General features: G+C 61.1%; 3 protein-coding genes and 1 long non-coding RNA gene across 5 annotated transcripts; 2 read left to right on the top strand and 2 right to left on the bottom strand.

The window, feature by feature from the left end:
• Positions 1–149: 149 nt before the first annotated feature.
• PIWIL2 (piwi like RNA-mediated gene silencing 2) lies at positions 150–13,079 on the bottom strand. The gene is made up of 21 exons (XM_054000676.1): positions 12,878–13,079; positions 12,681–12,798; positions 12,207–12,335; positions 12,021–12,131; positions 11,666–11,783; positions 11,458–11,579; positions 11,270–11,350; positions 10,968–11,081; positions 10,673–10,861; positions 10,416–10,500; positions 10,221–10,307; positions 9,987–10,127; positions 9,793–9,906; positions 8,763–8,951; positions 7,915–8,016; positions 7,717–7,836; positions 5,734–5,822; positions 5,363–5,468; positions 4,218–4,471; positions 3,411–3,518; positions 150–992 (listed from the first exon to the last, which is right to left on the bottom strand). The coding sequence occupies exons 1-21, from the start codon at positions 13,077–13,079 to the stop codon at positions 836–838; spliced, it is 2,736 nt and encodes a 911-aa protein (XP_053856651.1). The 3' UTR covers positions 150–835.
• Positions 5,836–6,661, top strand: LOC128820159 (uncharacterized). 2 transcript variants are annotated; one of them, XR_008440844.1, is made up of 3 exons: positions 5,836–5,966; positions 6,253–6,443; positions 6,479–6,661. It is a non-coding gene; the product is annotated as an uncharacterized LOC128820159 (long non-coding RNA). The 2 variants fall into 2 exon arrangements; XR_008440843.1 differs by lacking the exon at positions 5,836–5,966 and adding an exon at positions 6,149–6,217.
• Positions 13,080–13,966: 887 nt separating the features above from the next.
• POLR3D (RNA polymerase III subunit D) lies at positions 13,967–21,545 on the bottom strand. Its single transcript, XM_054000700.1, has 9 exons — positions 21,440–21,545; positions 18,925–19,081; positions 18,773–18,816; positions 17,861–18,006; positions 17,652–17,779; positions 15,981–16,152; positions 15,650–15,897; positions 14,574–14,726; positions 13,967–14,381 (listed from the first exon to the last, which is right to left on the bottom strand). The coding sequence occupies exons 1-9, from the start codon at positions 21,478–21,480 to the stop codon at positions 14,259–14,261; spliced, it is 1,212 nt and encodes a 403-aa protein (XP_053856675.1). The 5' UTR covers positions 21,481–21,545; the 3' UTR covers positions 13,967–14,258.
• A 733-nt stretch (positions 21,546–22,278) lies between these two features.
• On the top strand, positions 22,279–26,845 carry PHYHIP (phytanoyl-CoA 2-hydroxylase interacting protein). The gene is made up of 5 exons (XM_054000702.1): positions 22,279–22,499; positions 23,528–23,711; positions 24,416–24,590; positions 25,244–25,361; positions 25,489–26,845. Exons 2-5 carry the CDS (start codon positions 23,547–23,549, stop codon positions 26,021–26,023), a joined length of 993 nt encoding a protein of 330 aa, XP_053856677.1. The 5' UTR covers positions 22,279–22,499; positions 23,528–23,546; the 3' UTR covers positions 26,024–26,845.
• Positions 26,846–27,616: the final 771 nt, after the last annotated feature.

The following is a 27,616-nucleotide window of genomic DNA, read 5'->3' as shown; positions in this document are numbered from 1 at the left end:
GATTAACCTGGGGCACAAGGTGACAACCCTGGTGGCACTGTGACCCCCCCCCAGGGTCCCTGCTCCATCCTGGGATCCCCCAGGAATGAGGGGCAGGATGTGGCCACCAGCACCCCCCACCCCACCCCAAAAATCCACGAGGGAGCAGCTGCCAGCAACGATTTTATTGGAATGAACCAATTACAGCGAAGAGAAAAATGAGGGAATTCCAACTTGTGTCGAGTAAGGCAAAAAAAGCACCTAAAATAGGTGAAAACTCCAACCTTTCCCTGGGGTAATGACCTGAATCCACAAAGAATTCTCCTTGGAAAACCAGTGACTCCTCAAGGACAGGAGAACTGGCCAAACTGGAGCTGAAAAAAAGCCCAGGAAAAAAACAAAAAACAAAAAACAAAAAACAACAAAACTTTGAACCTGCATGGAAATGCAAGAAACTGGGGAGGGGGGAAAAAAAACTCCAGAAATCTTTGGGATTTCCATCCAGCACCGGCACAGGGATGAGCTGTGGGAGCAGCAGCACTTTTGGGGCTCGTTAACTCAACCCCCTTTACTGGGAGGGCTGGAAACCAGCAGGATATTCCTTTTGGGTTCATCCCCACGGGGATTAATTCCCAAATTAAAACCCCACAGCCCCGGGATGCTGCCGCAATCCCCAGCAGCCTCGAAAGCAACGAAGAAAGAATAAATTAAATTAACACCAGAACAGGGAACTGAGGAAGATCCCCCTTGGCAGGGGGGGGGCAAAGAGCAGCGGGTGGGGAGCAGAACTCGGGGTGCAATCCCAGTTCAATCCCAGTTTTCCCAGTGCAGTCCCGGATTTCTGGGTCCTGGCAGGTTAAAGGAAGAAGAGCTGCTCGCAGAGGTGGGCGCTGGGCTCGTGGTGCAGGACCTGGCCCGCCAGGAATGCCAACTTGTGGGCGTACTTGCAGGGGGCAGGGACACGGACGGTGCCCGGCCAGTTCCAGTACAGGTGACACAGCTTGAAGGTCAGCCTGGGGACAGGGAGGGAATTGGGATTTGGGATTCTTGGAAAAGGGGATGGAGCAAGGTTCAGATCTCTCCCATAACCTGCTCACAGCAGTCCCTGTCCTTGGAGAAATGGGATTTGGGATTCTTGGAAAAGGGGATGGATTCGGGTGCAGATCCCTCCTGGAACCTGCTCCCAGCTGTTCCTTGTCCTTGGGACAGGAAGGGAATTGGGATTTGGGATTCTTGGAAAAGGGGATGGATCCAGGTTCAGATCCCTCCTGGAACCTGCTCCCAGCTGTCTCTGTCTTTGGAGAAACAGGATTTGGGATTCCCAGGAAAGGGGATGGATTCGGGTCCAGATCCCTCCTGGAACAGGGAGAAATGGGATTTGGGATTTCCCAGAAAGGGGATGGATTTGCATTCAGATATCTCCTGGAACCTGCTCACAGCTGTCCCTGTCCTTGGAGAAATGGGATTTGGGATTCCCAGGAAAGGGGATGGATTTGGGTCCAGATCCCTCCTGGAACAGGGAGAAATGGGATTTGGGATTCCTGGAAAAGGGGATGGATTCGGGTCCAGATCCCTTCTGGAACAGGGAGAAATGGGATTTGGGATTCCTGGAAAAGGAGTTGGATTCAGGTGCAGATCCCTCCTGGAACCTGCTCCCAGGTGTCCCTTTTCCTTGGGACAGGGAGGGAATTGGGATTTGGGATTCCCAGGAAAGGGGATGGATCCAGGTTCAGGTCCCTCCTGAAATCTGCTCCCAGCTGTCCTTCTCCTTGGAGAAATGGATTTCCATGAAAGGGGATGGATCCCTCCCAGAACCTGCTCCCAGCTGTCCCAGAAATGGGATTTGGGATTCCTGGGAATGGGGATGGATCCAGGTTCAGGTCCCTCCCAGAACCTGCTCCCAGCTGTTTCTTCCAAAGGTTGGGAATGGGGTGAGCCAGGTGTGGGATGTGCCTCATCCACCCCCTCCCAGTTCACCCAGTATGAGCAGCAGGCTCAGCCCAGTGCCCGCACAGGGACCCCAAACTGCTCCAGGGAGTGATTTACCCAAAAACCCCAAATTTGGGGGGGTTTCATTTGGATCCCCCACCCTGACACGAGGCTGCTCTTCCTCCTGTGAGACACTGGGGGGGCTCTGGGATTCCTGCCCTTCCCTCTGCAGGATTTTGGGGGGCTGTGGGATATTGGGGGGGCTCTGGGCCTCCTGCATTTCCCCTGGATGTTTTGAGGGTCTCTCCCATTCCCTCTGGAATATTTTGGGGGGCTGCGGGATATCAGGAACTCTGGGCCTGCTGCCCTTTCCCCTGGATGTTTTGAGGGTCTCTCCCCCTTCCTCAGGGAGGATTTTGGGGGACTGTGGGATATTGGGGGGCTCTGGGACTCCTGTCCTTTCCCTGAATGATTTTGAGGGTCTCTCTCATTCCCTCTGGAATATTTTGGGGTGCTGCAGGGTCTCAGGAACTCCAGGATTCCTGCATTTCCCCTGGATGATTTTGAGGCTCTCTCCCCTTCCCCAGGCAGGATTTTGGGGGGCTGTAGGAGCCCTACAGGGAATTGGGGGGCTCTGGAATCTTGGGCAGCTGCAGAAATCCCTGCCCTTCCCTCTGGAATATTCTGGGGGGCTGCAGGATCTCAGGAACTTTGGGCCTCCTACATTTCCCCTGGATGATTTTGAGGGTCTCTCCTTCAGGGAGTATTTTGGGGGGCTGTGGAATACTGGGGGGCTCTGTGACTCCTGCCCTTTTCCCTGAATGGTTTTGAGGCTCTCTCCCCTTCCCTCTGCAATATTTTGGGGTGCTGCAGGATCTCAGGAACTCCAGGATTCCTGCATTTCCCCTGGATGTTTTGAGGGTCTCTCCCTTTCCGTCTGTAGGATTTTGGGGTGCTGCAGGATCTCGGGAACTCTGGGCCTCCTGCCCTTTCCCCTGGATGTTTTGAGGATCTCTCCCCTTCCCTCTGTAGGATTTTGGGGTGCTGCAAGATCTCAGGAACTCTGAGTCTCCTGCACTTCCCCTGGATGATTCTGAGGGTCTCTCCCCTTCCCTCTGGAATATTTTGGGGGGCTGCAGGATCTCGGGAACTCTGAGTCTCCTACATTTCCCCTGGATGATTTTGAGGGTCTCTCCTTCAGGGAGTATTTTGGGGGGCTGTGGGACACTGGGGGGCTCTGGGACTCCTGCCCTTTCCCTGAATGAATTTGAGGGTCTCTCCCCTTCCCCAGGCAGGATTTTGGGGGGCTGTAGAATGTTGGGGGGCTCTGAGTCTCCTCTCCTTTCCCCTGGATGTTTTGAGGGTCTCTCCCCTTCCCTCTGGAATATTTTGGGGCACTGCAGGATCTCAGGAACTCTGATTCTCCTGCATTCCCCCTGGATATTTTGAGGCTCTCTCCCCTTCCCCAGGCAGGATTTTGGGGGTCCCAGGACCCCCCTTACCTCTGGAGGTGCTCGGAGCTGAGGTTGGCCGTGTTCCACATGCAGATGTAGCGCGTGGGAACGCTGCAGCCCTGCCGGGTGTGATGGGCCAGCAGGAAGAAATCCTGCCTGCAAGGACACAACAAACCCCCATTTCCATTTTATTCCACCCCAAAATTAACTTTTTTTGCACCTCAGGGTGCTGTGAGCCCCAGACTGGGCTGGTTTTTTCACCCCAGAATGGTGGTTTTGAACCACAAGGGTTTAATTTTTTGCACTCCACAGGGATTTTTTTGTACCCTGGGGTGTTTTTGCCACCATTTTTCTTTCACTCTGGGTTGTTTTTTTTTTTTTTTTTGCACCCTGCGGTGGGTTTATAGCCATTTTTTTTGCACTCGAGGTGTTTTTACACCCCAGAGTGCCTTATTTTGTAAAACCAATAAACAATAAAATACCTTATGGCATTTTTACAACCATTTTCTTACAAAATGGGGGGGCTTTTACACACCGTTTTTTACACCTTGGGCTGGATTCTTTCCAACACCTTGGGCTACTTTTACAATTTCTTTGTCACCCTGGGAATTTTTTTCCACCTGAGGTTCTTTTTGCACCCTGGGCTATTTTTACAACCTTTTTTTTTTTTGCACCTCGGGGTGCTTTTACAGCCACTTTTCACGCCAAGGGTGCATTTTTCCCACCCTGGGGCACTTTCCCCTCTGGTTTTTTTTACACCCAGGTTATTTTTTTCCCCCTGGGGGTGTTTTTTCTCTCTCCCCAGGGTGTTTTTTACCCCATCCCAGCTCCCCCAGCCCCAGCTCTGCCTCTCACCAGCCCGAGCTGGTGACGCCGTGGTCGATGACGGTGCCCAGGGGAGGGGACACAAACTCCTCTCCTGTCAGGCAGTAGAAGTTGGTGCTCATCTGCTTCTGCACCACGATGACCACGAGGCTGGGCTGGTAATTTTGGAAGGTGTGGAAGCTCTTCTGGAGCTGGGGCACCTCGTACTTGAGCACCGTGTCCAGCTGGGGGTCGGACACCCCATCCCGGTACACCACGATCTTCATGGGCAGGGAGTGGTTCAGCTAGGGGAGGGAAAAATGGGGAAAATCAGCTCCTTTTTACCTCCCCTGCCATGCAAGGGATTAGCTGAGGGAGGTGGGAAAATATTCCCCAGTCAGGAGAAGTCTGGGTGTTGGGATGGAGCTGGGAATTGAACCCACAGTGAGTCCCCTGCAGAAATGCAGCTCGGGGTGGGTTTGGGGAGGGAGGTGCTGGAATTAATCACAGAATTCCAAACTGATTTGGGTGGGAAGGAGCCTTAAAATCATCTCATTCCACCCCCTGCCATGGCCAGGGAGAGCTCTCACTATCCCAGGGTGCTCCAAGCTGGTCTTGGACTTTCTTCCAGGGATGAGGCAGCCACAGCTGCTCTGGGAATTGCTTCCCCAGATCCCAGCCATCCCTGCCCTCTGGCAGTGGAAGCCATTCCCTGTCCCTCCAGGCCCTCCTGCCCAGCAAATTCCCAATGTCCAGGGCTGTTCCTGCAGCATCCACAGAGGGATGAGGAAATAAAATCAAAGAATCCTGGAATGGTTTGGGTTGGAAGGGACCACAAAGCCCATCTCATCCCACCCCTACCATGGAGAGGGGACCTTCCACCATCCCAGGCTGGCCTTGGACACTTCCAGGGATGAGGCTTCTCTGGGAAAATCCCAAGAGCTGGGATTTTCCCTGGCCCCTGCCCTGTCTCACGCTGGGGACAAGGGCCAGGCCTCTGGGAGCTGTGACGTGGCACTTCCCCCTGAGCAAACACGTCCCCAAGATAAGGATGAGCTGCCCCAGCTCCACATCCAGTCCAAAGGCTGCCAGGGAGGTTTGCTCCCCTGCACGTATCCAGGCTGGAAGTTTGGGAGGTTTTCCCTTTGTTTTGGGGGAATGTGGAACCACAGGAGGGTGGTTTTGGTCGGCCTCACCTCGTAGAAACGCTTGAGGGCTTGGGAGAGGCAGAGCCGGAGGCTGTCGGCGATTTCCTGGTGGGGCATCTGGAAAACCACCCTGGAGTACCACCTGGTGAGGATGCTGGGGATGGAACGGGAATGAGGAGCCTGGAGGAACCCCCCCAGCACCAGGCAAAGTCCACCGAGGTCTTGTGCAAGCCCAAAGCGGCCCTGGCTCAGCATTCCCAGCCCCTTCCCGACACTGAGCGCAGCAGCTCGGGGACAGCGGCATCCTCACCCCCTTCCCGGCCAAGGAAAGGGGTTTTGGGGTGGGACATCTTGCAAATTGTCAGGGCAGAGCAGGAAAACTTCCCCCTCCACCCCCCCTTCCCCAGGAAGCCACGTACTGGTTCATGCTGGCCACGAAGCCGATGACAGAGCGCATGCCCTGGCTCCTGCTGTGGTGGATGTCCATGCCCACGACCATCAGCTGCTTCTGGAGACAGGGAAAAAGGTGGGATTTAGGGATAATGGCCATGCCCACGACCATCAGCTGCTTCTGGAGACAGGGAAAAAGGTGGGATTTAGGGATAATGGCCATGCCCACGACCATCAGCTGCTTCTGGAGACAGGGAAAAAGGTGGGATTTAGGGATAATGGCCATGCCAGCAACCATCAGCTGCTTCTGGAGACAGGGAAAAAGATGGGATTTAGGGATAATGGCCATGCCAGCAACCATCAGCTCTTTCTGGAGACAGGAAAAGAGATGGGATTTAGGGATAATGGCCATGTCAGCAACCATCAGCTGCTTCTGGAGACAGGAAAAAGGTGGGATTTAGGGATAATGGCCATGCCCAGGACCATCAGCTGCTTCTGGAGAGGGGAACAGAGGTGGGATTTAGGGATAACGGAGCAGGGAAAGGCAGGTGGGATTTAGGGATAATGGCCATGCCCCACAAGCATCAGCTGCTTCTGGAGACAGGAAAAAAAGGTGGGATTTAGGGATAATGTTCATGCCCACGACCATCAGCTGCTTCTGGAGACAGGAAAAAAGGTGGGATTTAGGGATAATGGCCATGCCCAGGACCATCAGCTGCTTCTGGAGAGGGGAACAGAGGTGGGATTTAGGGATAACAGAGCAGGGAAAGGCAGGTGGGATTTAGGGATAATGTTCATGCCCAGGACCATCAGCTGCTTCTGGAGAGGGAAGGAGAAGTGGGATTTAGGGATAATGGCCATGCCCACGACCATCAGCTGCTTCTGGAGACAGGAAAAGAGATGGGATTTAGGGATAATGGCCATGCCCATGACCATCAGCTGCTTCTGGAGAGGGGAACAGAGGTGGGATTTAGGGATAACGGAGCAGGGAAAGGCAGGTGGGATTTAGGGATAATGTCCATGCCCCACAAGCATCAGCTGCTTCTGGAGACAGGAAAAAAGATGGGATTTAGGGATAATGGCCATGTCAGCAACCACCAGCGGTTTCAGGAGACAGGAAAAAAGATGGGATTTAGGGATAATAGCCATGCCAGCAACCACCAGCTGCTTCTGGAGAGGGGAACAGAGGTGGGATTTAGGGATAATGGCCATGCCAGCAACCACCAGCTGCTTCTGGAGAGGGGAACAGAGGTGGGATTTAGGGATAACGGAGCAGGGAAAGGCAGGTGGGATTTAGGGATAATGGCCATGCCCACAACCACCAGCTGTTTCAGGAGACAGGAAAAAAGATGGGATTTAGGGATAATGGCCATGCCCCACAACCATCAGCTGCTTCTGGAGAGGGGAACAGAGGTGGGATTTAGGGATAACAGAGCAGGGAAAGGCAGGTGGGATTTAGGGATAATGTTCATGCCCAGGACCATCAGCTGCTTCTGGAGACAGGAAAAAAGGTGGGATTTAGGGATAATGTTCATGCCCACGACCATCAGCTGCTTCTGGAGACAGGGAAAAAGGTGGGATTTAGGGATAATGGCCATGCCCAGGACCATCAGCTGCTTCTGGAGAGGGGAACAGAGGTGGGATTTAGGGATAACGGAGCAGGGAAAGGCAGGTGGGATTTAGGGATAATGGCCATGCCAACAACTGTGAGATGTTTCTGCAGGGTGGAAAGGCAGGTGGGATTTAGGGATATTAGCCATGCCAACAACCCTCAGCTGTTTCTGGAAGGGGCAAAAGCAGCCAGGGTGGGATTTAGGGATAAGTCAGACACCTCCAGGCTTGGATCCCTCCAGCTCCAAGGGACTCATGTGCACCCAAGAGAAGCCAACCCCGACTCTCCAGCTGGTTCATCCATCCTGTGCCCGCACTAATCCAACTCCTCCACAAGAATCCAACCCCTCCAGAGCTTCCAGGCTCATCCCAGGCCTCTTCCCGGGGTTTTCCTGCCTTACCAGTGGGATATCAACCCCCCAGAGCTGCCCGCCCAGCTTGCAGTTCATCTGCAGCAGAACTTTCTGCACCACGCTCCTGATCTTGCCAGGATGGCCCGTGAGGGACTGGGCGTTGATGACCTGTGGAGAGGGAAAAGACAGGGGAAAGTGAGGCTGGAGACAGCCACGGATTCCTGGGAATGGGGGGTCCCAGCCCACCTGGGAGGGCACCGGGGTCTGCACACAGCAAAGCTTCTTGATGGCCCCGTAGACGTCGTCCCGGCCACCAGGGATGATGCACAGGAGCAGCTGCACCTTTTCCTGAGGGGAATAATGGAATTGCTCAGCTTGGGAAAGCCCTCCTGGATCACTGAGCCAAACCTAAGGTTACCAATAATCCACGAGCCCGAGTGCCACATCCACACCTCCAGGGATGGGGAGTCCACCGCCTCCCTGGGCAGCCCATTCCTGTGTTTGACCACCCTTTCCATGAAAAAATTCCTCCTGGTGTCTAACCTGAGCCTCCCCTGGCACAGCTTGAGGCCGTTCCCTCTTGTCCTGTCCTTTGTTCCCAACCCCCACCTGGCTTCACACTCCTGTCATGGATTTTTAGGGAAAATTAAGATCCTCTTGAGCCTCTTCTTCTGCAGGTTGAGACCCCCTGGGTGCTTCCCAAAGATCCCCAGGGATGTCCCTGCTCCTCACCTGGCTTCCCAAAGAGAAAGAAGAACCTGACGTGGGCTCTCATCCCACCTTCCCAAAGATCCCCAGGGATGTCCCTGCTCCTCACCCACCTTCCCAAAGATCCCCAGGGATGTTCCTGCTCCTCACCCACCTTCCCAAAGAGGAAGAACCTGACATGGGATCCCATCCCACCTTCCCAGTGATCCCCAGAGATGTTCCTGCTCCTCACCCACCTTCCCAAAGAGGAAGAACCTGACATGGGCTCTCATCCCACCTTCCCAGGGATGTCCCTGCTCCTCACCTGGCTTCCCAAAGAGGAAGAACCTGACATGGGATCCCATCCCACCTTCCCAGTGATCCCCAGGGATGTCCCTGCTCCTCACCTGGCTTCCCAAAGAGCTCTGGATGGCCCTGACGAAGGTCTCGATGCGGTCGTCCCGCAGCTCCTGCACCGTGGGCTGTCCCACCTGCATTCCCATGGCCCCACAGCTGCTCCTCACGGCTGCCAGCAGGTCCTTGGCCACGTGCTGCAGCCGCTTGGGATAGATCAGGAGCCAGGAATTGATGGAGATCTGGGAGAAAAGCCAGGACAGGCCGTGGTTTGGGGGTGTTTCTGCAGCTCCCAATCCATGCAGCACATTCCTGTTTGGGAGAGGAGAAACCTACGGAGCACAGAGGGAAATCTGGGAGAGGAAAACTGGGCCTAGAGGAACCTGGAGCACAGCAGGGAGTTTGGGAGAGAGAAACTTAGGAGAGGAAAATGGCCTAGAGGAACCTGGAGCACAGCAGGGAGTTTGGGAGAGGGAAATTTGGGAGAGGGAATTTGGCCTAAGAGGAACCTGGAGCACAGCAGGGAATTTGGGAGAGGGAATTTGGCCCAAGAGGAACCTAGAGCACAGCAGGGAGTTTGGGAGAGGGAAATGTGGGAGAGGGAAAGTGGCCCAAGAGAAATCTGGAGCACAGCAGGGAATTTGGGAGAGGGAAAGTGGCCCAAGAGGAACCTGCAGCACAAAGGAGAATTTGGGAGAGGGAAAGTGGCCCAAAAGAAATCTGGAGCACAAAGGAGAATTTGGGAAAGTGGCCCAAGAGAAATCTGGAGCAGAGGGGAGTTTGGGAGAGGGAATTTGGCCCAAGAGGAACCTGCAGCACAAAGGAGAATTTGGGAAAGTGGCCCACGAGAAATTTGGATTGAATTCCATCCAATTCCTGCATGTGAAAGGCTCCCTCCACCCTGGGATGAGGTGGGAAAGCAGACACCACAGCCACATACCTCCAACTCCTTCGGAAAAACAGGCTGGAGCGCAAATCCAACATAAACAAGGGAAGGGTTCGTGCTGGAAGCGGCTCAGCCGGAATGCCAGCGCTCAGGAAAACCCATCCCAGCTCTCCCAAGCAGGCCAGGCTGCTGCTCACCACGGCGATGGGCACCTCCTTCGTCACCTCGCGGTGCCAGCCCAGCTCCTCGGCGGGGAGGAAGGAGCGGTGCCGGAGGTTGATCCGCTCCACGGGCAGGATGTGACCCTGGGTCTGGGCAGAGCGGGAATCTCCGGAGCTGCCTCCACTGCCTCGGGGGCCGGGGGGAAGGCCGGGAGCCCCGCAGCCCTTACCCTGTAGATATCCGTGTCCAGGACCAGCCCCCAGCGCTCCAGCTCCCGGGAAGCGTCCGGGGTGTCCCGGATGCGGCGCAGGAGGCCGGTGAGGCGCTGGTAGTGCTGCTGGGGACTCTGGATCATCTCCCACATCACCTCCTGCACCGGCAACACCCAGCGGTGAGGGAGGGCTTGGGGGTCCCTCCCAAACCCTCGGGAAAGCCGGGAGCGGGGCACGAGGTGGGCTCTGACCTTCAGCACCCGGCTGTTCTTGCGGAGGTCGGAGAGCCCGGTGAGGAAGGTGAGCTCTGGCACGAGCAGCACCATCTTCAGCTGGCGCTGCAGGGAGGGACAGGCACCGTCAGCATTCCAGGGGCTGGGAATACCTGCTCTCCCCAGAGGCTGCAGGAGGCCAGAGCAGCCCGTGGATCTCCGTGCCCGGCTCACCCTCCCCGCTGGCATCTGTTTCTCCTTGGGCTTGTGGATGAGCAGGGGCTGGTCCAGTTCTCTGATGGTGATCCCGTGGGTCTTGCTGGAAAAGCAGCATGGTCACACAACCCTGGGATCTCGGTTTGGAACGGATCTCGCAGAACAGCCAGCCCCAAACCCCCGCCGTGGGCAGCGAAACCTCCCTGCTCCCACGCCCACAACTCGGATCAGCGCCCTGCCCGTTCCCACGGGATGCTCCAGCACCTCCTCCTCACCTGTAGTAGTCCACGAAGGTGACCTCCTGCCCGCTGGCCAGGGTGAAAGTGTCCTTGGGGGTCTTGTCCCAGTCGATGTCATCCACGCGGTAGGTGCGGTTGTTGTAGCGCGTCATGACCACGCTCCCCACCAGCTGCTTGGTGCACTCGTCCTGGAACGTCCTCTGGCTCTGGGAGTGGATGGTTTGCCTGGGAAAAAGAGGAGAGGCACGGCATGCTCCCCCCTCTGTGCCACCCCACCTTCGGCAGCACCCTCGTCCCCCTGGGCTTTGGGGGCTTTTGCTGCTTTTCTCACATCACGCTCAGCACGGACTCGCTGCGGATGATCTTGTGGATGGCGTCCACCATGAGGAAGAGCCCCCCGTCCTTCCTCCCGATGCTGACGGCGTATCCCGGCCAGATATGGAGGCTGCGTCCAGAGGGAAAGAGGCCTGGGTTAACCCGGAGCAGCCAAGGAACTCCCAGAACTCACGGGATTCATTTCCCAGCTCCCAACTTCTCCAAACAGCCACTCCAAAGTCAGGCTGACCTGGGAACACTCCCCAGTTTCCAGGGAAACAGGGATGATCCTGTGGGAAGGAAGGTGCCAGCACCCACCTGTATTTCTGTAGGGTGGTGGCCTGGGCAGGCTCAAAGAAATTTCTCCCAACCAGGCTCATATTTAAGATTTTCATCACTCTAAGGAAGGAAAAGCAGGAAAAGTAGGACTGGATGAGGACTGACAGGAAGGAGGAGGAAAGGGGTCTCCTCCCTGGAGCTCCAGGAGGGTCTCCTTGGTCCCTCACCTGCGGAACACCACGTTGTAAAAAGGGATGCAGAGATCCGAGCTGGGCTCCAGGATTTTGGTCATCTGGATGCTGATGAAGATCTCCTCCCCGTCGCTGTTCCTCTGAGCCTTCAGGCTGACCTTTGGCAGGGCCAGAGGGGTTCTCCCACCCAAAACAGGGGCACCCCTGTACCCCCAAACCGGGAGAGACCCCCCCTACCCCTTACCTTGGGGATCTGGATGGGCAGGAAGAGGATGGAGCCGTCGAAGGCCATCACGTCCCCGGTCACGGCGCGCTGCTCCTTCAGCATGGCAAAGCGGGCAGCCTTGCACTCCACCTCGGGGCTGGGGGCACACAGGGGCTTTCCTCCCTTCTCTGCCTCCCCCAGACCCCCAAACCCCCCCCCGTGAAGGCAAAAACCCAGAGCTCTCTGATGTGCCGGGGCCGCTCCACCTCTTGGCAGCTGGGACAGCAGGAGGGACACAGAGAGCTCTGCCAACCTCGAGGGGCTGTGGGGGACCCTCGAGGGGCTGTGGGGGACCCTCGAGGGGCTGTGGGGGACCCCGGCCCCCCGTGATCACCTGAAGGTCACGTGGTACTGGTAGACAGCTTCGTTCTGGCAGTGGATCTTGACAAAGTTCAGCCCCACGGGGACCGTGGCTCCCTTTGCCACCGCCTTCGTCCCCTGCGTCCTGCGAGGGACGGGGGCTCAGCAGCGACCCAGCAGCACCCGGACCCCCAAACGCGGGGCTGGGGCCAGCACTTACGGCCTGGCAGCAGCTGAGGGGCTCTCCGGGGTGGGCACGGGCGTCGGGCAGGGCTGCGGGCTGGGCGGGCACGGGGCGGCTCCTCCAGGCTGGGTGGGCAGCGCGCCCCCTCTGCCTTTCCACAGGATCCTGCGTTCCCCAAGGGGGGCTGCGGTCAGCCCTGGCACACGCTGGGGACACACTGGGGGTGGCCTGGCTGCAAACCCCCAGCGACGAGCCCGACCCCCCGCCCCCGAAATCCTCCTACTCCTGCCCCACAGCAGCCCGGGGACTCAAAACACCCCAGGTTTGGGATAAAGGGATAGGAGGGACAGGGGAAGACAGAGGGAATAAGGGAACAGGGCGGACATATGGGGCAGGGGGAGACAGAGGGGAGAAGGAACGGGGGCGGGACACAGACGGAGGGACAAGAAGGATGGATGGAGCACCCAGAGGAGGGTGGGCACTGAGGGTTTAGGGGTGTGGGGGACTCACTGCCCACGCGTGGGGAGCGCCGCCAGCGCTGCCCCCTTGTCCTCCTCCTTCTCCTTCTCCTGCTGCTGCACGGGGCCGGGCGGAGCCGCAGCCTTCCTATCGCCAGCGCCGCCCCGGCCTGCGGGAGCAGGGCCACCGTGAGCGGGGGAGCGGGGCTCGCCTGGCCGCCTGCACCCCCCCTCACCACCGGCACCTACCGAGGGGCCTCTCCACAGGCCGCTCACCCAGGCCCAGCCCGCGGAACAGCGCGGGGAACGGCGACGACGCGGCTCGGGGCTGGGCGGGGCCGGGCGAGGGCAGGCGAGGGGAGAAGGCCACGAGCCCGCGGAGCCCCCTCGCCGCGGGCAGGGCGGGCCCGGGCCCGGGCCTGGGCGGGCGGAAGGGCCGCGGCGGGTCCATGGCCGCCCCGTCGAGGCGCGCCCGGAGCCGCGGCCACGCCGCCGCCGCCGCCCCGAGCGCACGCGCGGCCCCGCCCACGCGCGGACGCGGCGCTGATTGGGCGGCGCCGAGGACACGCCCACGCGGCGGCGCTGAGGGCGGGGCACGAGGAGAGGGCGGGGGTGGGGGAAAGGGGCGTGGCCAATGTGGAAACGGGCGTGGTTATGCAAAATAGGGCGCGGGCACGACGGGAGGAAAGGAAGATGGGGTGGGGGGACAATATGGGATTGGGGGGTAAAATGGGACGGGCAGGGGAGGGTTGAGATGGAATTTGGGGGGTAAAATGGGATGGGGTGGGAAGGGGGGCAATATGGGATGGGCAGGAAAGGGTTAAGGTGGAATTTGGGGGGGTAAAATGGGATGGGGTGGGAACTGGGGCAATATGGCATGGGCAGGAAAGGGTTAAAGTGGAATTTGGGGGGGTAACATGGGATGGGGTGGGAAGGGGAGGATGCAATGGGGCAGGAGGGGGAATGAGATGGAATTGGAGGGGTAAAATGGGATGGGATGGGATGGGATGAGATCCATGGGATGGGATGGGGTGTGGTGGGGCAGGAGTGGGGGATAATATGGGATTGGGAGGGAAAGGTCAGATGTGGGGGGGTTTAAGATGGGGTGGGGTGGGAGAGCAATGTGACAGGGGCAAGTGCAGGCCCAGCCCTGCCCAGGTGGTCAGTGCCCCCCATCCCTGCTCCCTGCCCAGGGGCTGGTGGCATCCAGGGACAATGACAGCCTTGTCACCCCCCCAGAACAGGGTGGGGGTCACCCAGTGCCCCCCACCCGCTGCAGCCACGCCCAGCGACCCCAAGGCCTTGCAGGGCCCAGCAGAGGTGACAGAACAAGACTGGCACAGGGGGAAAAGAGGTTTTATTCCAGGTTTTCCCCCCCAGGACGTTTGTCCTGCTCCCACCAGCGTGTCCGCAGAGCTGGGGGACACACCACGGCCCCCCCACACCCCGAGACCCCCGTTTGGCACTGGGGGGAAGCCGCCGGTGTGGGGGACACAGCCGGACACGCCGCGGGGCTGGCAGGAGCTGGCTCTGCCCCACACCTGCACGAGCCCCCTCCCCACGTCCCAAAGGCACATCTGGAGGGGCTGAGGGTCCATCCTGGGGGCTGGGGGGGCCGGGACCCCCTTGGCTACCGGTGCCGGTGCTCCAGGAGAGCCTCGAAATCCGGGGAACAGACGAGCTTGTGCCTCACGTGGCCCAGCACGATCATCTCGCCCGTGCGGTTGTCCCCGATGCCGACGGACACCAGCTCCTGCTCCGCGGGGCAGAAACCCCCCGTGAGCAGCCCCGTGCCTCTGGCAGATCCCAGTGCTCCCAGCGGGGACCAGCAGGACCCTTCCCCACCCTTATCACAGGGAAGGGATGCCCAAGAGGCAGCACGACGCCCTGGGGGGTTAAATTGGGGTGAAACCCCCCAAATGGGGTCCCGGTGTCCCTTCCATACCTGTAGGAAGGAGCAGGGGGTGCCCATGGTCACGTCCAGGGTGACTTTGCCCAGCACCAGCTGCACTTTTCCTGACTTTCGGATGAGCAGTTTCCCCACCTGGCCCTCGGGGAGGTCGGCCAGGGTGCAGATGTTCTCTGCCTGCTTCGCCTCCTGCCAGGGCACAGCGGGACTGGGGTCAGCCATGGGGACTGGGATCAACCCATGGGATTGGGATCAGCCCTTGGGATTGGGATCAGCCCTCGGGACTGGGATCAGCCCACACTGGGACTGGCATCAGCCCATGGGATTGGGATCAGCTCTGGGGACTGGGATCAGAGCACAGGACTGGGACCAGCCCACTGGATTGGGATCAGCCCTGGGATTGGGATCAGCCCTGGGGACTGGGATCAGCCCACTGGGATTGGGATCAGCCCTGGGGACTGGGATCAGCCCTTGGGACTGGGATCAGAGCACAGGACTGGGATCAGCCCACTGGGATTGGAATCAGCCCTGGGGATTGGGATCAGCCCTGGGGACTGGGATCAGCCCTGGGGACTGAGATCAGCCCTCAGGATTGGGATCAGACCATGGGACTGGGATCAGTCCACTGGGACTGGGATCAGCCCACGGGACTGAGGGGACAGCACAGGATTGGAGGAGAAAGGACACCACAAGACAGGGGGATGACACCACGGGATGAGGGGGGGACATCACAGGATGGGGTGGAACGGACACCACGGGATGGGGGGGGACAGTGACACTATGGAATGGAGGGACATCACAGGATTGGGTGGAAAGGACACCACGGGATGGGGGGGACAGTGACACCACGGAATGGAGGGACATCACAGGATGGGGTGGAAAGGACACCACAGGATGGGGGGGACAGTGACACCATGGAATGGAGGGACATTACAGGATGGGGTGGAACGGACGCCACGGGATGGGGGGACAGTGACACCACGGAATGGAGGGACATCATGGGATGGGGTAGAAAAGACTCCATGGAATGGGGGAGGACATGCTCGTGGGCTTGGGGGAGACGACACCACAGAAGGGGAGGGGACGAGGGGACACCCCCACCGTGGCCCTACCTGGCTCTTCTCCTGCTTCACCACCAGCACCTGCCCGTCCTCGCTGTGCAGCTCGGATTTGCTGGGTTTGGAGTCGTGGCTGGGCGGCTGCCCGGGCAGGGTGTCGGGGAGCTGCAGGAACAGCAGCTCCTCCTCGGCCGCCAGGCTCAGCCGCTGCAGCAGCTCTGCCGCCGACACATCCCGCGGGAAGCCGGGGGGGCCCTTGGGCTGGGCAGGCCTGGGATCCTCCTCACGCGGCTCTTCCTTCACTGCACAGGGGGTGCGTGGGCACGGGGAAAAGGGGGACACCCCCAGCTTGTCCCCGCTGTGTCCCCAGCCCAGCCCAGCCCACCTTTCACCGCGGGCGGGTCCAGCTCCATCTTCTCCTCCTTGGAGGCAGGGAGCCACGGCTGCGTGTCCTCCTGCTCCGCCACCTCCTCCTTGAAGAGCCACCCCGAGTGGGCCAGGGGCAGCTGCACCGGCTTGTTCCGGATGTCGTTCTTCAGCCCCGGGTCATCCAGGAACTGCGGGGACACAGGGGACACTCAGCAGTGCCCGGGGGACACAGGGGACACTCAGCACTGCCCTGGGGACACAGGGGACACTCAGCACTGCCCGGGGACACTCAGCATCACCCTGGGGACACAGGGGACACTCAGCAGTGCCCAGGGGCACAGGGGACACCCAGGACTGCCCTGGTGGCACAGGGGACACTCAGCACCCCCCCAATGGCACAGGGGACACTCAGCACTGCCCTGGGGGCACAGGGGACACCCAGGACTGCCTGGGGGCACAGGGGACACTCAGCATCACCCTGGGGCACAGGGGACACTCGGCACTGCCCTGGTGGCACAGAGGACACCCAGCACTGCCCAGGGACACAGGGGACACTCAGCACTGCCCTGGGGACACAGGGGACACCCAGGACTGCCTGGGGGCACAGGGGACACTCAGCATCACCCTGGGGCACAGGGGACACTCAGCATCACCCTGGGGGCACAGGGGACACCCAGGACTGCCTGGGGGCACAGGGGACACTCAGCACTGCCCTGGGGACACAGGGGACACTCAGCATCACCCAGGGACACAGGGGACACTCAGCATCACCCAGGGGCACAGGGGACACTCAGCATCACCCTGGGACACAGGGGACACTCAGCACTGCCCAGGGGACACTCAGCACTGCCCCGGTGGCACAGAGGACACCCAGCACTGCCCAGGGACACAGGGGACACTCAGCACTGCCCAGGGACACAGGGGACACTCAGCACTGCCCAGGGACACAGGGGACACTCAGCACCCCCCTGGGGACACAGGGGACACCCAGCACTGCCCGGGGACACAGGGGACACTCAGCACTGCCCAGGGACACAGGGGACACTCAGCACCCCCCTGGGGACACAGGGGACACCCAGCACTGCCCGGGGACACAGGGGACACTCAGCACTGCCTGGGGGCACAGGGGACACTCAGCACTGCCCAGGGACACAGGGGACACTCAGCACTGCCCAGAGACACAAGGGACACTCAGCACTGCCCGGGGGGCACAGGGGACACTCAGCACTGCCCTGGGGCACAGGGGACATTCAGAACCGCTCTGGTGGCACAGGGGACACTCAGCACCCCCCTGGTGGCACAGGGGACACTCAGCACTGCCCTGGGGGCACAGGGGACACTCAGCACTGCCTGGGGACACAGGGGACACTCAGCACTGCCCTGGTGGCACAGGGGACACTCAGCACTGCCCTGGGGACACAGGGGACACTCAGCATCACCCCGGTGGCACAGGGGACACTCAGCACCCCCCTGGGGACACAGGGGACACTCAGCATCACCCTGGAGGCACAGGGGACACCCAGCACACCCCGGTGGCACAGGGGACACTCAGCACCCCCCTGGGGACACAGGGGACACTCAGCACCCCCCTGGGGGCACAGGGGACACCCAGCACCCCCCTGGGGGCACAGGGGACACTCAGCACCCCCCGGTGACACCAGAGCCACCCCCTTCCATGCCCACTGACATCGTCCTTCTGCAGCATCCGCAGGATCTGCTTGGTCTCCTCGTCTGTCTCCCTCTTCTCCTTCTTGATGTTGATGATGTGGGAAGGGCCGAAGTCGGACACGTCCACGGTCCTGTCCCAGGAGCCCGCTGGGGACACAGCAGCAGCCCAGGGTCACCCCAAGGTGGGGACCCCCCCCCAAAAAAACCCCAGAGGGAAGCTCCCCTTACCTTTCTTCTTCATCATTTCAGCAGGGCCCTGCTCGAAGATGGAGTGGGACTGGATGACCTCGGGCCGGTTGCGGCCGCGGCCGTGCCCGTCCCGCTGCCGCTCGCGCTCCTTCTTCTCCTTCTTCACCGACACGTCCTCGCGGGGCCTGGGGGGCACAGGGGGCACGGGGGGCACGGGGGGCACGGCGGGCACATCACCCCTAGCCCTGCCCCACGGCCCTGCCACGACACGGGCAACGTCGGGACGAGACCCCTGGACAGCACCCAGAGGCACTTGTGTGGATATTTGGGATATTGATATGGATATTTGGGATATTGATATGGATATTTGGGATATTGATATGGATTTCTGAGAATTTCCATGGATATTTGTATGGATTTCTGAGAATTTCCATGAATATTTGGGATATTTGTATGGATTTCTGAGAATTTCCATGGATATTTGGGGTATTGGTATGGATTTTTCAGAATTTCCATAGATATTTATACAAATTTCTCAGAATCTCTGTGGATATTTGGGGATATTTCCACGGATATCTCAGACATTTCCATGGATATTTGGGATATTTCTATGGATTTCTGAGAATTTTGATGGACATTTATGCAAATTTCTGAGAATTTCCGTGGATATTTGGGGTATTTATACGGATTTCTCAGAATTTCCATGGATATTTATACAAATTTCTGAGAATCTCCGTGGATATTTGGGGACATTTCCACGGATATCTCAGACGTTTCCACGGGTATTTGGGATATTTGTACGGATCAACGGGATCCCCTCTCCCTCCTCCCGACCAACCAGGCCCAGTTCCCGCTGCCCCCTGCTCACAGAGATGCTGCAGACCCCAACCCATCCCTGTGCCCCCCCAATTTTGGGCCAATCCCCCCCTGCCCGCCCCGTTGGCCACTCACTCCTCCTTGATCTTCCTGCCGATGATGTTGGGGGCGAAAGTTTTCTGTGGGCAAAAAAAAAAAACCCAAAAATCATCCCCAAACCCACCCACCCCAATTTGTGGATGTGACCCCCAATTTGGGGATGAAAAGAGGTGGGGGGGGGGTCTCACCTTTTTGACGCCGCCCAGGGTGAGGTCTCGGGAGCGGATGGAGGGCAGGCGGCCGGGGCTGAGTGGGGGGGCAGCGGGGCGCCGGCCCAGCACCCCCCGGAGCCCCGGGCGGAGGCTGCCCGGGGAGCCGGAGCTGCCAGAGCCCCCCTCGGCCATCCTGCGGGGAGGGGGCGTGCTCAGGGGGGGCTCAGAGGGGTGCTGCACCCCGAGCAGGGCTCAGTCCTACACTGACCCTAATAATGGACCCTAAATACAGCTCAGTCCTACACCCGCGTCAATAACGGACCCCAAACAGGGCTCAGTCCTACACTGACCCCAGTAATGGACACCAAACAGGGCTCAGTCCTACACTGACCCCAATAACGGACCCCAAACAGGGCTCAGTAATGGACCCCTGCACCCCCAAATACGGCTCAGTCCTACCCTAACCCAAATAATGAACCCCAAAGAGGGCTCAGTCCTACACCCACCCCAATAATGAACCCCAAACAGGGCTCAGTCCTACCCAAACCCTAATAATGGACCCCAAATATGGCTCAGTCCTACACTGACCCTAATAATGGACCCTAAATACAGCTCAGTCCTACACCCGCGTCAATAACGGACCCCAAACAGGGCTCAGTCCTACACTGACCCCAGTAATGGACACCAAACAGGGCTCAGTCCTACACCCACGTCAATAATGGACCCCAAACTGGGCTCAGTCCTACCCTAACCCTAATAATGGACCCTAAATACAGCTCAGTCCTACACCCATGTCAATAACGGACCCCAAACAGGGCTCAGTCCTACACTGACCCCAGTAATGGACACCAAACAGGGCTCAGTCCTACACCGACCCCAATAACAAACCCCAAACAGGGCTCAGTCCTACACTGACCCCAATAAGGAACTCCAAACAGGGCTCAGTCCTACCCTAACCCTAATAATGGACCCTAAATACAGCCCAGTCCTACACCCACGTCAATAACGGACCCCAAACAGTGCTCAGTAATGGACCCCTGCACCCCCAAATACGGCTCAGTCCTACCCTAACCCAAATAATGAACCCCAAAGAGGGCTCAGTCCTACACCCACCCCAATAATGAACCCCAAACAGGGCTCAGTCCTACCCAAACCCTAATAATGGACCCCAAATATGGCTCAGTCCTACACTGACCCTAATAATGGGCCCTAAATACAGCTCAGTCCTACACCCGCATCAATAACGGACCCAAAACAGGGCTCAGTCCTACACCCACCCCAATAACAGACCCCAAATATGGCTCAGTCCTACCCTAACCCCAATAATGGACACCAAACAGGGCTCAGTCCTACACTGACCCCAATCACGAACCCCAAACTGGGCTCAGTCCTAGCCTAACCCTAATAATGGACCCTAAATACAGCTCAGTCCTACACCCACGTCAATAACAGACCCCAAACAGGGCTCAGTCCTACACTGACCCGAATAACAGACCCCAAATATGGCTCAGTCCTACACTGACCCTAATAATGGACCCCAAACAGGGCTCAGTCCTACACCCACATCAATAACGGACCCCAAATATGGCTCAGTCCTACACTGACCCTAATAATGGACCCTAAACACAGCTCAGTCCTACACCCACGTCAATAACGGACCCCAAACAGGGCTCAGTCCTACACTGACCCCAGTAATGGACCCCAAAAGGGCTCAGTCCTACACCCACGTCAATAACAGACCCCAAACAGGGCTCAGTCCTACACTGACCCTAATAATGAACCCTAAATACAGCTCAGTCCTACCCTAACGCCAATAATGGACCCCAAACAGGGCTCAGTCCTACACCCACCCCTATAACGAACCCCAAAAGGGCTCAGTCCTACCCTAACCCCAATAATGGACCCTAAATACAGCTCAGTCCTACACCCACTCCAATAATGAACACCCTGCACCCCCAAATAGGATCCACGTGTAGCCCCCTCCCCAGGGTCTCAGCCCCCCCATACACCCCAAACAGGACCCCCCTGTCCCCCTCCCCGGGGCTCTCAGCCCCCCCATACACCCCAAACAGGACCCCCCTGTCCCCCTCCCCAGGGTCTCAGCCCCCCCATACACCCCAAACAGGACCCCCTGTCCCCCTCCCCAGGGTCTCAGCCCCCCCATACACCCCAAACAGGACCCCCTTGTCCCCCTCCCCAGGGCTCTCAGCCCCCCCCGTTCCCCCCAGCGCCCCCTTGTCCCCCTCCCCAGGGGTTCGGACCCCCATGACCCACTCACGGCCCCCCCGAACCCCCTCGCAGCCCCCTCCTCACGGGCCTCGCACCCCCAGGGCCCCCCTGCGCCCCCTCCCCAGGGATCTCAGCCCCCTCCTTGTCCCCCTCTCACCCCTCTCCCCAGCATTCCCGCCCCCTTATGCACCCCCAAAGCGGACGCACTCTCCCCCCGCTCCCCAGGGGGAGCACCCCTCCTCGCTGCCCCTCCTCGCGCGCCCCTCAGGACCCCCTCGACCCCCCAAAAATCCTCCCCCTCTCCCGCCACGCCGCCCCTCACCCTGCCCGGGCAGCCACGGGCTCGCCGCCCCCACTGCGCATGCGTCACGCACGGCGCGCCCTTCCTGTAGCGACGCTGCCGCCGCCATCTTTGCTGAGGGCACGGCGGGTTTGGCAATGAGCTGCCATCTTTGTGGTTGGCATTGCCCGATCCAGTGTGAAGGCGGCGGCGCCATCTTTGTGACGGGCAGTGCCCGGCTCTCCGGACTGGGCACCGGGGGTAGCGCTGGGGGGACATTTTTTGGGGGGGTCACTCAGCCTTTCGTTTAACACCCTCACGGGATTCCTGCAGTGCGACCACCCCCTCAGGGTCCTCTGCAGCCCCACAGCCGGCATCCCCCACAGAGGGGGTTCATGCGTGGGCACCCCTTCTCAGAAATCTGGGGGGCAATGAGGTTTTTGGGGTGTTCTCCCACCCGCCCACCCGAAAAAAGCTTTGTCCCTCCAAGAAGGGTGTTTACTACTATGCAAAACAAAAAGTCCGTCCGTCCGTCCGTCCGCCCGCCGTGGGCTCTGCACCCCATTCCCGCGGGGGTGCTGTGTGGGTACCAGCACTCCCACGCACCTCACCCATCCCATTTTGGGGGCCGGGAGGGGCTGTCCCCACTGTCCCGCAAGCGGCACAAGCGGGACACCCTCCCCCCGCCCCGGCCCCAAAAATGGGGGGAACAGGCAGAACCTGCCCACCACCCACCCCCAATCTGCACCCACATCCCACTCTGCCTCCATCACCTGACGCCGCACGCATCCCTCCATGCCATTGGCAGAGCCGGGAGGTTTTTCCTTCCTCCCCCTTCTCTCCCAGCTCCTTGGATATCTATTTTTCCCTTCTTTTTTTTTTTTTTTTTTTTCTCCCCTCTCCTCTCCCTCCTCTGGAGGGTGTTTGCTATTTCCGAGCTGGCTGGGAGGATCCCAGTCGCATCAGCCGCAGGCAGCGACGCGGCATCGCCGGGTACCACCTCGATCCCTCCGGCATCCTCCGTCCTTCCCGCTTGGATCAGCCCCGCCGGGGCTCTCTGTCCTGCCCTGCCGCTCCACCGGCAGCCCCCCGGCACGGCCAGGTAAGGGCCTCACCGGCACGGTGACACCGGAGCAGCCACCAAACCCCGGTGGCGTTGGGGCGACATCCCGGTGGCATCGCCGAGGGATGCCCGGAGGGCAGGGGGACACGGAGGGGGGGGGTGGTCGCCGAGGGCTCGTGGGGGACATGAGGCGCTGGGGACACGGTGACACGATCCAGCTGGCACAATCGCGGTGCGGAATTCCTGCGCCACCGCCGGGCACGGGAACGGGGCAGCGAGGTGGCACCTTGTCCCCAGAGCGGTGACCTTCTGCCGTGCCCAAGGGCTTTGGTTGGGGGGGGTGGGGGGGACGCGCGGGGTGACAGCGGCTTTGGGGTGCCTGGGGGTGCGCAGATGGGGGGGACACGTGGCCGTGGGTGGCCGTGGGTGCCGAGTGACGGGGACACGCACGGCTGAGCCCGGCGTGGGTGGCCGTGGGCACACGGTGTGTGTGTGTGGGGGGTGGTGGGGGGGGGGCGGTGGCACGTTGGCAGCCCCGCGGTGCCACGGCTGCCCCCGCACAAACCCGGGCTGAAAGGTTGGGGGGGGGCACGCTCTCTTCCAGCCCCGTGCCACGGATGTGACTCCGTGTCCCCCCCCCCCCATCCACGAGCATCGCCCACCCCCCAGAGCGCCTTCCTGGGGGTGCAGGGAAACTGAGGCACGGGCCGGGGCAAAGGCGGATCCAGCTTTTCCAGTGCCTGCGTCCAACCCTCCCCTCTCCCAGCAACTCCCTCGGCTCTCCCCTTGTTTTTCTTTCCCCACCCGGTGTTGAGCAAACCCCGAAACGCCCGCTGGCGTCGCGCCGGGGCCCCGCGGCACCCGGGGGAGCGGCCGGGGCCCCCGCACCCGACCGGGCTTGTTCCCGGCGTCCCGCTGCCTGCTCCTGCCTGCGCTGCCTATTCCTGGCTCCCGGCCGCTTTTCCACCCCGGTGCCATCTGCTCCGCCGCGGGCGGCCTTGGCAGCGCCGGCGTGGGCAGCGAGAGGGGGCTCGGCACCCCCAAACCCCGCGCTGTGCCCCCGGCAGGAGCTCAGCCCCTCCGGCCATGGAGCTGCTCTCCACCCCCAAAAACATCGAGATCAACAACATCACCTGCGATTCCTTCCGCATCTCCTGGGCTATGGAGAAGGGGGACCTGGAGAGGGTCACCCACTACTTCATCGACCTCAACAAGAAGGAGAACAAGAATTCCAACAAGTTCAAGCACCGGGTGAGCCGGGGGAGGACGCGGGACCCCCTGCCCGGGGAGAGCAGACGCGGCTGGGAGGGAGGAACTGGCTCTTAGCCCTCTCTAGTGCTGAATTTGGGTCATTCCCCTCACGGGACACGCTGGCGGAGGAGACTGGGATGGGGATCGGGGGGTGACGGACCCCGCTGAGCCCCCGCGGGGGAGCTGAGCTGCTCCTGCTCCCCCTCCCCGTGCCGCGAGTCACTAATTCGGGCCGTTTTTAGCAGCGCCGTTGCCACGGTGATGCTATTTAATGTTTAACATTATTTTTTTTTCTCTCCTCCCCAATAATAAGGGGTGTGTGTGGGGGGTGGGATATTTTTTTTCCCCTCCATCTCCCGACTTCAGCATCCGCCGTTGCCACAGAAACGGCTCTGCACTGCGGAGCTGCTCCGTGGCCTATTGACACCGCGAGATGCCACCGGGAGCGGGGGCACCCCGAGACCACCCCCACCTCGGGGACCCTGTGTCCCCATGGCAGCAGGGACATGTTTGGGGACAGGGGCGGGGGAGCGCTGTGGGGACAGAGGGTGTGTGGGGGTATCCCGAGACGCGCCACCACGGTGTTTTGGGGGGGGGGGGGTCTCCGTGGATATTTTGGGGGGTGTGGTACCCGGCAGCATCTCCGCGGAGCAGGGTGGGGGTGCGGGGACGCTGTCCCGCCTGACCCTCACCGCTCGGAACAGGATGTCCCCACCAAGCTGGTGGCCAAGGCGGTGCCGCTGCCCATGACGGTGCGGGGCCACTGGTTCCTGAGCCCCCGCACCGAGTACAGCGTGGCCGTGCAGACGGCGGTCAAACAGAGCGACGGCGAGTACCTGGTGTCCGGCTGGAGCGAGACCGTGGAGTTCTGCACCGGGGGTGAGCGGGACCGAGCCGGGAGGGACGATGGGGGTGTTCCCGGGAGCCCGGAGGGAGGATGGGGGCGATCCCAGGCGCCGGGAGCTGGGAGGAGGACGGGCGCGATGCTGGGAGCCAGGAGGGAGGACGGGATGGATGCTCCTGGAGTCAGGAGCTGGGCCGGGGGATGGGGACGGTCCCGGGAGCTGGGAGGAAGGATGGAGGCGATGCTGGGAGCCGGGAGGATGAGGAGGACAGGGGCAAAGCCCAGAGTTGGGAGCCAGGAGGGAGGATGGGGTTGATGCCTGGAGCTGGGAGAGGGAAGAGGGAAGAGGGCAGTGCCTGGAGCTGAGAGGGAGGACGGGGATGGTGCCTGGAGTCGGGAGCAGGGAGGGAGAACAGGGGCGATCCCAGGAGCTGGGAGCAAGAGGAGGTCAGTGCTGGGAGCCACGGGGGAAATCGGGGGTGATGTCGGGAGCCACGAGCCGGGAGAGAGGATGGGGGAAATGCTGGGAGCCCGGAGGAGGACGGGGGCGATGCCGGGAGCTGGCACAAGCCGGGCCGGTTGGAGCGGCAGCTGATGAGTGGGAGGCAGGAGGTGCGGGGAGCTGCGGGCAGGGATGGGCTGCTGGAGGGGGATGGAGACGCCCTGATGTCCCCGTGCCCGTCCCCAGACTACGCCAAGGAGCACCTAGCCCAGCTGCAGGAGAAAGCAGAGCTGATTGCCGGCCGCATGCTGCGCTTCTCCGTCTTCTACCGCAACCAGCACAAGGAGTATTTCCAGCACGTCAGGTACCCCCGGCCCCATTCCCCGCGCTCCCCGCTCCCGGAGCGCATTCCCTGACCCTGCCTGTGCCTGTCTGTGTGTCCCTCCTCCTCCTCCTCCTCCTCCTCCTCCTCCTCCTCCTCCTCGTGGCAGGATGCACTGCGGGAACGTGATGAAGCCGTCGCTGAAGGACAACAGCGGGAGCCACGGCTCGCCCACCAGCGGGATGCTGCACGGCATCTTCTTCAGCTGCAACACCGAGTTCAACACCGGGCAGCCCCCGCAGGACTCGCCCTACGGCCGGTACCGCTTCCAAATCCCGGCCCAGCGCCTCTTCAACCCCAACACCAACCTCTACTTCGCGGACTTCTACTGCATGTACACCGCCTACCACTACGTCGTGCTGGTCCTGGCGCCCAAGGGCTCCTCCGGGGATCTCTTCTGCCGGGAGCGCCTTCCCCAGCTGGACATTTCCTCCAACAAGTTCCTGACGTGCTGCGTGGAGGAGGGCGAGCTGGTGTACCGCCACGCCCAGGACAGCATCCTGGAGGTCATTTACACGGAGCCGGTGGACCTGAGCCTCGGCGTGCTGGGGGAGATCAGCGGCCACCAGCTCATGAGCCTCTCCACCGCCAACGCCAAAAAGGACCCCAGCTGCAAGACGTGCAACATCAGCGTGGGGCGTTAAGGGGCGAAGGCGGGCAGGGCCGGGCAGGGGGACGGGCGCTCGCCGCGGGGGCTTCTCCCACGGACGCTGGTGGGTGGAGGACACGGCTGGGCCCGGGGGATCCGGGCGGTGCCCCGAGGAAGGAGCCGGCGGGACGCTGGTCCGGCAAGGAGGCAGAGCCCGCGCCGCTGTGCGCCCCGAGGGAGGAAGCCTTCATCTCCTGGACTGGCCGACCAGCAGCGTCCTCGCTGGCGTGAGCCCCGCGCTCTGCCCTGCTCCGCGCAGCCGCTGCGGGACCCCCTTCCCCTCCGGCGTCCCCCGCATCCCCCCGCCCCAGGCTCACGCAGCTCCCCGGGGAGCCCCTGCCCTGCCAGCCGGGACTGGGGCTCCCCGGCCACTCCAGGGGGTTCAGGGAGATTATTGGAAGCACCCCCCCGGTTTTGAACTGCTCCCGGGGACGGGGGGTGCTCAGACAGGGATCCCCGCCCCCGCCGGCGCGGGGCTGCAGTGGCGTGGGGGACCCTGGGCGTGCCCCCGTGTCCTGTCCCTCGCTGCTCCGCCACCCTGCACCGCCCCAGACCCCGGCCCCGCGGCCCCGGAGGCAGCCGGAGGAGCCGGGGAAGGGGAGAACGGATCTGAACCGCCCTCCCCGTGCCCCCCCAACCCGCCGCCCCCCGCATGAGCCGTCGGCAGCATGGCGCTTGCGTGCGGCCCCCCCCCGCCCGGGGTGCCCGCCCCCCGTCTCTGTGTCCCCCCCTGCACGCTGTACAACAACCGGCTCCCCGTCCCCGAGCATCCCTGTGCTGTGCTGGAGGTGTTTCAATAAACTCTGTGCGGTCGCCACCGGCCGTGTCACGCGCCTCTGTCCCCCCACGGGACCCCAAGAAGTGGCTCAGACCCCCCCCCCCCCCCCACCGATCCAGCTCAGGGGAAGGGGGGGGGATGGGTCTGGGAGGGGACAAGGTGGCCCTCGCCAGCGCTCAGAAAAGTTCAGGTTGGAAGGGCCTTCCTGGAGATCACCAGGTCCATCCCACCTGCCCGGGCAGGGTCACCTGGGTCAGGTGGTGTAGGAATGTCGCCAGAGAGGGACACTCCACCCTTCCCCGGGGCTGTCCCAGTGCTCTGCCACCCTCCACGGAGAGAAGTTCTTCCTCAAGTCGAGGTGGAACTTCTGTTTTTGTTTATGGGCGCTGCTCCTCGTCCTGTCACTGAAAAATTCCCCGAGTTCTGCACCCCCTTTCCACCAGGGAGACTGAAAACCCCTCAGGATGAAAAGCCCCGGTGCCCATCCCGGTTCTGTCTGGGCACAGCCCCTGCGGAGCACCGCAGCCCTGGCACAGAGAGGGAGGAGAAGCCTCCCCGTTGCACCAGCAGCGAGCACGGGATGCAGGAGGGGTCGAGGCACGCGGGAGCACGCGGTGGGCGCGGGGGCCGTGTCACAGCCCACCCGCCATCTGCCACCGCCGGCTGGAGCACGCGGTGGGCGCAGCACGTGGCACCCACCCACCCCCCCGGGCGGGTGCTCTTCTGCCTCAGGGACACCTCAAAATAAAGGTGTGGGGGGAGAGAACGCACCTGCAGAGTCCTGGGGGGCAGAGGGCTCCGAGCCCACCA

This window comes from Vidua macroura, chromosome 28 (genome assembly GCF_024509145.1).
Source record: "Vidua macroura isolate BioBank_ID:100142 chromosome 28, ASM2450914v1, whole genome shotgun sequence".
In the NCBI taxonomy this organism is placed as follows: domain Eukaryota; kingdom Metazoa; phylum Chordata; class Aves; order Passeriformes; family Viduidae; genus Vidua; species Vidua macroura.
This window is presented reverse-complemented; position numbering and strand designations above follow the sequence as displayed.

Bases quoted from the DNA above. Each gene is read 5' to 3' on its own strand.
- PIWIL2 (XM_054000676.1), bottom strand. From the start codon at position 13,079: ATGGACCCGCCGCGGCCCTTCCGCCCGCCCAGGCCCGGGCCCGGGCCC. The intron at 10,862-10,967 runs GTGAGAAAAGCA...TCTTTTTCCCAG, and splicing joins GAGTCCGTGCTGAGCGTGAT to GCAAACCATCCACTCCCAGA. The intron at 10,501-10,672 runs GTGAGGAGGAGG...CTGCTTTTCCAG, and splicing joins ACCTTCGTGGACTACTACAG to CAAGACCCACGGGATCACCA.
- POLR3D (XM_054000700.1), bottom strand. From the start codon at position 21,480: ATGCGCAGTGGGGGCGGCGAGCCCGTGGCTGCCCGGGCAGG. The intron at 17,780-17,860 runs GTAAGGGGAGCT...CTGTGTCCCCAG, and splicing joins TGAAATGATGAAGAAGAAAG to CGGGCTCCTGGGACAGGACC. The intron at 15,898-15,980 runs GTGGGCTGGGCT...CCCCCTGTGCAG, and splicing joins GGACCCGCCCGCGGTGAAAG to TGAAGGAAGAGCCGCGTGAG.
- PHYHIP (XM_054000702.1), top strand. From the start codon at position 23,547: ATGGAGCTGCTCTCCACCCCCAAAAACATCGAGATCAACAACATCACC. The intron at 23,712-24,415 runs GTGAGCCGGGGG...CGCTCGGAACAG, and splicing joins CCAACAAGTTCAAGCACCGG to GATGTCCCCACCAAGCTGGT. The intron at 24,591-25,243 runs GTGAGCGGGACC...GCCCGTCCCCAG, and splicing joins CGTGGAGTTCTGCACCGGGG to ACTACGCCAAGGAGCACCTA.